Source organism: Sitodiplosis mosellana, unplaced genomic scaffold (genome assembly GCF_009176505.1).
Source record: "Sitodiplosis mosellana isolate CC-2019 unplaced genomic scaffold, AAFC_SMos_1.0 Smas_scaffold_11, whole genome shotgun sequence".
NCBI lineage: Eukaryota > Metazoa > Arthropoda > Insecta > Diptera > Cecidomyiidae > Sitodiplosis > Sitodiplosis mosellana.
In genome coordinates this window covers 3,576,338-3,588,067 of record NW_022595253.1, presented here as the reverse complement: position 1 = coordinate 3,588,067, position 11,730 = coordinate 3,576,338, and the positions used below count along the sequence as shown (strand labels likewise).

The window sequence follows — 11,730 nt, the reverse complement described above, 5'->3', positions numbered from 1 at the left end:
CAATGTGTGGGATTAGCTTTGTTTTTATAGAATTATTCATATAAAATGGCAGTAGAGAAACAGCCGCCCCGTAAACGAGTCGAAGGCAGGAGCGAGACGGAGTGAGAGACGTGAAAACAAGTTGCAATGCGTGTTTTTTTCATTTCTATCGCTGCTATTCATCAGTTACTTTTATGGGGCGATGCGACCAAATTCTTTGTTTGCTGCCACACTTCTTCTTGGTGGCTCTTTTATTTGATGCTCCCTTGGATCATGCTGCTAATAAAATGGCCGCTAATATCTAATATTATTTAATGAACATCATAAAATGTGACTAGATAAATAGAACAAGAGCGCAAAAAAACAACACACACACAACGACAACGACAACAACAAGCGCGAGCGCACACAATGACGAGCGAAAAAAAAACAACAACAACTATGACAATGGAACGACATTGCAATAAAGAAATAGGAAAATGAAATCGTAAACACGAAGCAAACCGCCAGCGTTGCGCTGCCGGTCTCATTCACCAAAAGCCAACAAAGCGAAAAATGACATCGACAAATAGAATTAGCCATGCTTTTGTTCTTTCAGCGCTCCACCAAAAAACATTCTTCATTTCGTCTTGATTCATTGCGCCAAATTATTTTCACTCAAATCCATCGGTGGTTCCGGCTCTTTTGCTTTATAATTTATGACTGCTGCTTTAATATATTTTTTCGGCGTTGCAAAATGAAAAGAAACAAAAAAAAAATCCAAAATCAACATTTCCTTGTGGCCACAATTCTAAAGTTATATAGTTTTTGATGAGATTCGGGTTTGTTTTCTCGTCTCATTTCCGTTGTTGTTTTGAGAGGAAAGAGAAAAAAAAACTTTGTTCATCGTTCATTGGCCAGCTGAATTGATGTTCGTAAAAATTTCGTTTCTCATTTTCGGCGAACGATTTTGATCTGGCTGACGTTTTCTATTCGAAAAGTAATTTTCTGCATGAGTTTCATTCAGTTTATTGCAAAACGGTTATTTAGAATTCATCTCATCAGCTGAGCCCGAGTGGCGTCGACATGTTGCCGTCAATAAAAACGAAAATTGATTCGATTTTTGCCCTTATGTTCCACATTTACTTGCAATCGAGAATGTGTTCGAGACACCGTGTTATGGACGCTGAGCGAGCGACCGAGCGAGAGAGGAACAGAGAGGGATAGAGAGAGAGAGAAATCGTTAAATGGTATCAAATTTATCAATGGGACCATACAGCCAATGTAAATACATTGATGACAGCGTATGAACTTTCTTTTAAAACTTTACGAATAAAGCGTGGCGCCACTATCTTTCCCAAATATATCATTGAAGTCAATGGAATACATAAGAGTTCAAAAGCGCAGCGATAGATGGCACCTCTATGAATCCTATACGCAGCTTACTAACTGAATATGGCCCATTTGAAATTTATAGTGTATTTATCTGGTGAATGGCATTCAATAAAAGAAAAAAAGGCGAAGTAAATATATTCTCCCCGGCGATACATAATTGCAGAGCCAGACCCCAGGATGAGCAAAAGAATGAATGAATTTTCCCTCCAAATAACTGATTACTGTTTTCGAATAATCTGACATCAAATTTTAAACTAGATCCGATTTATCAACATTGGTTTTTAAACTTGAAACCGAAACAAAAGACTTGCATACCGCCCCGAATCTCGACGAAGAACAAAAGTGAGATGAACTGAATAATGCAAAGAAAAAAAAACAGCAACAACGAAATGTTAATTGATGTAATCAATCATAAAACCGCATGCGATGGTAGCAGAGACTTGCTCGCACTGAAGCCATGATCTACAAACTAATTTGTGTGTGCGTTACAATACCTTACTTTCAAATAAAATTGATACAATGGAGGTACCGACTCGGTGAGTTCGCTCACATAATGTCGTGTAACTCTCACTCTAAAACCGTGATTAAGTAAGCACCGATTTTAGTTTTTTTCTCTTCTGTTTCATACCGCGATTGTTTCCCATATAGTTTAATTAATTTATTTTCAATTTCATTGTGTGCATAAATTACGTTTTTTTGCATTCGCACGCAGTCAGCCCTTTTTTCTCTCTGTTGCTGACTTGTGAAATCTCAGTGTTAATCGCACTGTTAGAATTGCATCAATGATTGAGTCATGTGGATTTCAATGAATGCGCCCTAAATGTGATTTTGGTTTGACGTCATTGGCCTATACCGTTGCTGATTGATGACTTGAATTTCATTCATGAAAAAACAACAACCAAATTCTCTCAATGAGAACACACAACATTTGTTCTACATTACATAATACACGCTCTTTATTGAATTAATGCTTTTTTTTGTCATCTATCTAAGTTCATAAATATTTCTAATTGGAAGGCAATAAATAGCTTAAATTTTCACCGAATAAATAAATAAATAATTTTAACACGAATTTTGAATTCAATAAATTAAAATGGCTATTTTTTTAATTTCGTTATATTTCACACTGCCGTGTCGTGAAATGAAGGCCAAATCGTTGGTTTTAATTCTAAGATGGTTCTATTCTTTGTTTTTTCATTTCATTTCTTTCCACTCATTTAGACACTAGTAAATCACTAAATTTGTATATCAAACTCCAACATTGACCTTCTTGACGAGGAAAACCCGAAAATATCTATGTAAAGTTTGATTTGAATGGTGTGAAAATATTCCGATGGAATCCGTTCGAAATGGAAAATTCATTTAATCTAGATTATACTTTGGAATGTCTATGCATCTATTAAACAAACTAGCAACTATGTACACAAATCGAATTCAATTTCTTTTGCTAAACTCCAATACGGAGCAAAGTCTATTTCATGTGGCAAAGTAAGATATGCACTCCGCCAACGGTGACGACGTCGGTGTATTTTTTTTTTGTGTATAATGCAACCAATTGTTAATTTTTTGACCCCAAAATTCACAATATTTTTCTAGAGTTCTTTTTTTCATGTCACTGGGTCTGGGCAAAAATGAATCGTATTCTTTTCATTCTTCTTTTGTTTCTTCTGTTCACATCACTCGGAGTGCATTCTCAATAGTTTCACTGGATTCTTCTTCTTCTTCTTTGTTTTTTTTTTCTCGTAGAATTCTTGCATTGACATTTTAGTCACACATTGATGCACAATACACACACTGATTGATTGCTTTGTTCATGGTTTAATGCATTTTTCTGGCCTGCACCAATTTATTGATGTCGTTGTATGTGGTGAGCATGGCCGGTTGGTCGGTGTCTTCGGAACTGGAGCATTTTTTATAAATATTATGGCAGTTCTTTCCATCTTGTCCGTCCCGTGCTGCTCGCATATACTTGAAGAATCGCAATATCTCCACGTTGTCACTGGTCGGTTTTCGTAATTCGTTCAATTCTCTGAAAAGAGGAAAGAAAAGACATGCAATGCATATGCAAAATGAAACAAATTCGCATCAGTAAAATCGTCTAAAAATATAAAACTTATAAAGAAAGGTTAAATTTTGTGTTGTCATGCATCGATTGCGAACAATTTCACCATTAACATTCAATTGATTGTCATTCTTGCCGCGAGTCGAAGTGACATTTCCATTGCACTTTGTCAAAATTCCACCGAAAGAAGAAAAAAAAATCACAGCGGTTCATAAATCAGTGAAGCGATAATCATATACTTTCGCTTTTCTTCATTTTTGTGCATAATTCCGTTTTGTGTGTGTGTGTGTGTGATTTACATAGAAATGGCGAGCAAATATTTTTCGAGAAATTGGGAGAAACAAAACGACGAATCAAGTTTCACACAACCACAAAAATCATTGTCGTTTCTAGTGAAATTGAATCGGCAATCAGAGTCGCTAATCAAATGTATCTTGTCAAATCAGGCTAACAACACGTACGATTCACTACAATTTGTGATGCGAAGCATAAAATGAAACCACAGATCGATCACAGACTATCATTCTGTAGGGGAAAAAACACATTCGTTTTGAACATCTAATTATTAAGTTGTGAACAACCATTTCATTTCGCATATGAATTGACTGTTTCTTTTCGACCAGCTTCGAGGTAGAGATAGATAGTCATTGACCGTCACCACTTCGAAGTATATTTTCTATAGAAATGTATAATACGTGTACTATCTATGGAAAATCTGATTCTATTTAATGGCCAGTAAGTAGCACGTGATGGAATAATAGATGACAATTGACAAAACGGCACAAAAGTAAATACGCGACACAACTCGTATTCGGTCGGGTCTTATGAATGAGAGAAATTGTATGAATATTCATCATTAAATTGACCACAATTCTTTCTTGGACTTTTGCATGTCAATACCAAAAATGCATAAAAGTTTGTGTGTTTTGGTTTCATAAAAAAACGAAAATGAAAACGAACAAGAAAAAGAAATATGACGGTAAAATAATTGCCGAAACCATCATGCTAAGATGTTCCGCATGTTTCATTTCAAAAGATGACCTCAGACATTCATCATCGAACGTCATTGCAACTAAATACAACACATACAGTGTATCATGAACTTGCTCATGAATTCCGTACGAAAAACACCGTCATATTTTATTTTTCTATGTATTGGCAGTTTTTTCGTGCTTTTTTTGGAGAAAATAATGAATTTCAAATTAATTTTGTGGCGACCCTTTTCCTATTTGAAAATTCCGAGAGGATAATGCATTTGGCGGTTTTGTTGTTGCTATTCAAATGTGTTTCTTTTTTTGATGTGAAAAAACCGAAAGATGAAAGAAGATTTGGTTGATTTGAAAACAAGATACACGTCAATTTGAATTCCGCAGCCGATGAGCAGCAACGGTAACAGTGGAGACGACGATGACGACAACGACAACAACAACGACGACCAACACACAACATCGTTGACGGTCAATGCAAAGCGAAAATGAAAAGTGTATTGAATGTGGGTCAGATACGTATCTCTCTTTCTCAAGCACGTATGGCATTTTTATTTTCGTGCGCGTACCGTTCGTTGATAAGCGTTTGTTGATGTGTGTGTGACTGCGACTCTCTTTAACAAATTTTGACGAATGAAATGGCAAAAAATATTATTATTGGCAGTCCTCTTAACGGTTTCATTCTGGCAATCGTTTATGTTAATGATGTGTGCTCGCTCGATTGATGAATAACTCGCATCAGTCTTTAACTTACCGACTTAATTGCGCTGATACTAAATTACTGTACGGCATATATTTGGCCGGACTTGCATACATCAGACAGACAAGTTTTTCACGACACGCTTCATTACCGCCGGCCAGGTTGAGCTGATGGAAGACGGCATCCAGTCGCGACAGCAACGGACTGTAAAATGGATCATAATTGGTGAGTAGCATCGATGACGCTGGAATGTCATGGAACACTTTGAAATCGTCTTTTTTGCTCTGCAGCGTTTCTTTCCGCGAATTTTGTGCATACTCCGGCATTGCGTATGTGTTGGCGAGCGTAAATTGTGGTTTCGGTTCGGCGATATCGTACATTGACAGCATATTGTTGGCAGCCGGTGCGGTGTCGTATGCACTAGGGTCGACGTTTGCATGATTGGCAGTCAATTGCGGTTGGGCTGGATAATTGTATCCAATACCAGTTCCAGTCGGTTCTTCGGGTGGTGGATTATCTTTGAATTCGAAATCATCGACCGTTTCAGCTGGATGACCAACTCCCGACGATGATAAAAGACCTGCAAATTTGGTAAAGTTAAAGAAATCGGCATTTTTTTTATTGTAATTTAGTGAAAAGAAATTTCACATATGTATGCAAATCGGTCTTACCTTTTCCAACCATTTTGCCTATTGATCCGATAATGCTCGGCAGAAACATGGCCAGCAGCACGGTTTTTGCCACTTGAACGCCGATAAAGATTGGCCACATCAACTTTTTAAAGCCTATAAACCAAGTCACAAGACGAATGCAAAGTGAAATTTAATGAGATGGAATTTTAATTTATTTCGACGGCGGCTGCTGAGCTTTTCTAAATGTCAAAGCTATTAGTCATACCTTTAAAGAAGAACAAACGGCCACCGGCTGGCACAATGTTTTGTATTGCCGAACTGCTTCCCGCCTGGAAAATATACTTTTCCGTAAATTTCTTCACACGATTGATAACTTGATCGCTGAGCAAATAGTCAGTGATAAAGTTTCGTTGCTGGTCGACCGATCGCTTTTGGATGCCATTCTGTTTGACTATAGTCAAGAAATCCATTGTCATCTCGTGTAGCTCCTGAAGGCTTTGATTGATACTTCGAATTGCTTCTGTATCATTTGAATCCTCTGTTTCACCGGATGTTTCATCGGTATCAATGCGCCTCTCGACTTCCACTGTTTCCATTGGATTCAATATCGTCACGGGTTCTTCATAATTCGTGACAGATACAGAAGGAGCTACAGAAAAAGGAACTGCAGAACCAAGTACAGCAGGAGTGGCAACCGAAGTGTATTCGGTTGGCGGAAAAATGGGCATAAATCCATTTTGATCATTGTCTACCGCTTTGGAATACCGTTGAAAGGGCTGAGGCGAACTGAATAGTTTATGTTGACTTGAGTTTGATGCCAAGACAATAATTAGCAGCAAAATCGAAAGTGTGTATTGCCGCCAGTTGACTCGTTTTTGACACATGTCGGATGTGTTTGATGTGTGAAAATATTTCCGAATTTTATATCAGAAACATGAAATCTGAATGTCAATCCAGCTTATCATCTATTTTTATTGCTGTTTTTTCTTTGCTTTATCTGTTGCTTTGGTCGCCGATTTTTTTCTTCTTCTATTTTTTATGACAATGTTGATATTGTGGCCCGTTCTCAGCGTTCAATATAGGCGTAAACACGAATCGAACAAAAATGTACACACTTTCTCTCGCCAGAAAGATAAACAACTGACAATCAATGCTATTGATACGTCATACTTGAAGCAGTCATGCCGTCTACTTTAGTATGCAAAAGCGTTTTATGAACATTCGCGCACGAGCATATATGCTAAGACGCTGTTTCTTTCATTTTTATCTGTCTTTCTTTTGTTGTAATTGTTTCTTCCACTCTTCTTCTGGTTTTCCCTGACTCTTTCGGGTTTTGTTTTTTACTTCGCTTTTGTATGACTACCGCTTCGTGTCTATATATGATGAATGTCCAGTTGTGTCGTATCGGATTTCTTTCTTGGTTGCAATCAATGAAATGAAAATATCTTCCGCATTCACCTGTAAATGGAGAGAAAAAAAATAACAAATTGAAAAGAAACTGAGATGAGAAATAGTATGTGTGAGTTTTCGATGCACGTATGACATTGGCCGCACATGAAATGTAAACCGGTATATTGTAAAGGCCATATGTATTTCTAATTGTTCATCGCTAACATCGCTCTATGCCGCTATGTGTTTCAGACAAAACTTGAACTTGACGACGACAACGATGATGAAGATCTTGTGTGTGCATAGAGTACCATTTTTAAGTAGAAATAATACATGTATGTAGGTTGAGTAAAGAAGAAAGTCGTTGAATTGCCGGGTCTCACCATGTTATTAATGCAACGGTGAATATTCTAGAGCTGTTGGTTAAAATGCATCTAACTCGCAATGTTACACATTAAAAACAGGTGTCATAAAGGCACACACGCCCATCGAACGCATTATCTTCATTCAATCGATTAATTTAGAATAGAAACATTATCTGGTTGAGAAAGAAAGCGCACGATTGACACCGCGTCAATATGGTAAAACGGTGCGTCTTTTTATTAGTGCTCATTTAAAGCGCTGCTTGTTTCAAACGATTGAGTTAAAATGTGCTCAATCATTAAATGCGATTTTTTCTATGTCGGAACAAAAATTAGCCATGTAAATGGAAGGTCAGTCAAAATGATTTGACTTGATTTTGCATGAAATCAATATTCATTTATCATTTTCACGCTATGTGTGAGTATTCGTTCTTTCTGTTTGTCGTCGATCATTAGCCATAATTATAAATTAGACACGATTGTTTGTATATCATTACTTTCTTCATCTTTTCTTGTTGCTGCTGGTAGCAAATCAAGTCTTATTAAAAAGTTCAGCAATAAACATAGGAAAATAAAAATTTGACATAATAGAATTGGCGAAGAAGAAATAGCGTAAATTCACACATTTATTTCGTTGCAAAGTGACAACGCCACAGTGAATAGATGAAATGCCATGAATTTGGCTATTAAAACACAATGAGGAAGGTGAAACACCGAAAAACAAACAAAAAGCTGGAAAAGGTCATCCATTGGGTGTGCTCGCCTTAGCTGCAAAAATTAGCGGGAACAAAACGACAAATGATGTTTGGAAACTTCTTTGAAAGAATGAACATAAATGCGGCAATTACCATTGCAAATTGTATTGTTAGCCCGGTTTTCAAATTGAGCCCGAACTGGATGATGATGATGCAGGGATTCGGTAATTATGATTCAACTATGTACGTTTGCCAAATGAAAACCGATTTCTTATTCTTGGGCCGTAGGCCGAGAGAAAGGTGGTCATCAAAACAATCGTAAACAGATGTCAAAGCCCAACCAATACGGCGAAAAATGGTAAATCGCCGTCGTGAAACCCGATCGTCACGGAATTTGTGTGCGGTTTTATGGCATGTGAATATAATGCGTAAGAATGAGTGAAATGTGTGAATTTCCGAAGATGTCGGTGTGTCATCGACAGTTGTTGACATGCAAATATGCTAAATAGTTCCGCTCATTGGCATATTTATTGTTGAGTGAAAGCGATCTATTCCGCGCATAATTGATTATTGCGATTAACCGGCAATGGAATGAGAGAGAGAGAGATAGAAAGAGTTCGCTATTTGGTCGCTGCTGTGAGCCATTGTGCAAAATGCTTTTGTTTCAACGAATTTTATTTGAATTTCAAATGATCGCTGTGTCGTGATCATTTTTGTCAATCAAATCGTTCATTGCTGATGGGCTGTTGAATGAATTGCGGCGCGTCATGAACTTGTGTGATGTGTGAATGAATTGAAATGAGAGTCCCCTCGGTCCATTCAAATCATCAGTCTTTTAACATACATAGCTCATTCAACCGTTTGTTTCTTTATTCTTGTTGAAATCGCCATAGCGTTTTTGCTCCAGATGCAATCGCTAGCAGCTGATATACCCGCCGTTCGCTTAGATTTATCGCACTGACCTTAATTCTTACATGCAATTTCATCATTTTAATTCATTTTCTCTTGTAATGCGTGTGTGTTTTTTTATCTTTCTATTTCACACTCATAGATCCCTACCGTGTTTTCCTATTAGACTAGTATATTCATATCAAAAAAAAAAATTCGAAGTTTTTGTTCTTCCTCTCCCTCCGTATAATTTTTTTTACTTATTTCGCATTTCATTTCGAAAACGATTCCGCGCTGGCAGAAAAGAGAGGAAAAAAACAACAAAACAACTCTCAAAAATGATTTTTACACGATAGTTTGCTTTCTTTCTCAATGAGTGAGGAGAGAGGTAGGTGTTGCGCCCAAGATATTCACGGAAAAAGAAAGAAGAAAACGATCTGCGCGATGTTTGCTAAAAATATGTTGTTTTTCCCCCTTTGCTTAGAAGATATCCATGATGCAAACACTATGATGATTGCAAGCATGCATGCATGCATAAAGTTTGGCGGATGCGCACGCGCTTTCTCCAAACGATAGCGATAAAAACAATATTTACGTTCGGCATATCACGAAATCGAAACACTTTTTATTATGTTATCATTTCACTTCTCGATACAGATACGCGTATTTGCTTCTCTGCTTCTATTTCGACAACATTGTTTCTTTCCTCCATTTTCTCGAAGATGAAATGAAAGCGAATATAAGCTTTCGATGGAAAACTTTGGAGATTTTTTTTCTTCTGCCACGCACAAAAATTAAATTCCAAACAATAGACTTTGTCACGCAAACAAAACAAATGAAATTATAAATCTCAGCCCAAAAATTGGATTTGAGTGCGCGCTCTCGCAACAGATGGAAATGAGACAATTCAGATGAAGGAAAAAAAAAACAAATCATAATAAACAAAAGAATCACTTGAAAGAATAAACATTCGGTTTCACCTTTTCAACAATTTTACGTTGTTTGTCGCAAACGTATTTGTGTGTATGTTTGTTTCCCGTTCTTAGCGCCTATGTGGCTTTGTGGCTTAAATTAGGTTCATTCACTAACGTGTTATTTTTTGTCTTATCCAACGGTTTTTTTTATGTATGTAGGTTCCTCGTGCCAAAACTAGCTTTTTCGATCGCGAAAATTCCACACTGAACACAAAATACACAAATTAATTTGCTTCCAAAACGCCACTGTAGGTTCGTTTTTTCTTTTCTCAAAATAATATGAAAATCACTGTTTTAATCAAAATCGTATTGCTGAAATGTGATCGATGTGATTCGAAACCAAACTGTAAACTAAACGACATATTTTGATCTCAATCCAATGTTTGGAATGCACGGAATAACGAGTTAATGCGATATGTGTCGTAGCACACCGTTTGAACACTAATTCATTTCACCAAACTACATGAGCCAGGTTGCTCGCTATGTCTTTGGCTCACCACTTCTTGCCGTCAATGTCTTGTGGCTGTGTGTATATATGTGAATGCGTGTAAATGCCTTGAGTCGGCCACGCATACTTTTACATCTGGCGAGAGAGCGAACAAGCGAGCGCTCACCACCAAGAGAGAAACGAAAAATGCATGAGACTCATGCCATGAGCTCCGATTTGTTTGAATTTACTCATGCAACGTTGTCGACATTTCATTTTTGACTCTCTTCGCTGTTGGTCTTGCAACGTGGTTTTCTCGTTTTCAACATTCTAATATACATTCACCGTTCGCCAAAACCAGAGAGCAACCGACAAATACTCACTCGCAATATAGCAAGAAGAAATGTGTATAAACACGCGCTTGATTTGTGCTAAGTATTTTTTTGCTGTTTTACTTCAATAAAACAATCGATTCTGAGTGTGTTCATCATTCACGACCAACAACAACAACAAAACAAGCACAGCAGAACATCAATTCAGAGTAGTATGTTTTATTTAGACTAATGCATGATAATCAAGTGGACTAATGAGCGTTGTCTAACGTTGTTTTAACGACAAAAAAAATCAATATGAAGGACAAAAAAAAATGATTTCTAGTGCCACTTTTGCACATCGAGAGCTCTCTTGAATTGAATTGTATGCGTTTTTCAATACGTACACACAATATTCAATAAGTGAGTATTCATTTGTTTCGAGCGACTCTCTTTTTGTTTCCCATTTCGTTCGAGTTGTTCGTCTTTCTCTTTCGTTGTTCGATCGATCGGAATGCAACTTTTCGACGATGTGGTAAATGTTTGCAATCATTCGCGCGCTCCGCATAATGTGATCATCGTTTTCGTCAGAAACACACTCACATATATATGGCAACGAATCAATCTTTGCTAAAACTGTATGGGTTCCGCAAGCATGTAGATGTTGTGCTCCATTTTTTCTTGTTCAAGTGCTTGCTTCGTGTTTTTTTTTCTCCAGCTTTCTTCAGCATATCGGAACGAGACCGAATCAATGGCAAAAATGAATCGAAATGTGCGATTACGACGAGCAAAAAAAGATGACGATTATGACAAAACGTCGATAAATGCTGTGCTGGTTGTGCATGTTCGGGATCTTTTTTTCTCTTCCACATTACTCGATCGTTCTTTCTTTCGATTGGCTATGACCCAATAAACTAGTGCACCATTAATTTATAATTCGTTCAGACTGCC

At 37.3% G+C, this 11,730-nt stretch overlaps 1 protein-coding gene across 1 annotated transcript; it reads right to left on the bottom strand.

Moving 5' to 3' along the window:
• Positions 1-2,286: 2,286 nt before the first annotated feature.
• On the bottom strand, positions 2,287-10,583 carry LOC129567505 (uncharacterized). Its single transcript, XM_055444468.1, has 5 exons — positions 10,048-10,583; positions 5,999-7,191; positions 5,773-5,886; positions 5,156-5,681; positions 2,287-3,382 (listed from the first exon to the last, which is right to left on the bottom strand). Exons 2-5 carry the CDS (start codon positions 6,615-6,617, stop codon positions 3,172-3,174), a joined length of 1,470 nt encoding a protein of 489 aa, XP_055300443.1. The 5' UTR covers positions 6,618-7,191; positions 10,048-10,583; the 3' UTR covers positions 2,287-3,171.
• Positions 10,584-11,730: the final 1,147 nt, after the last annotated feature.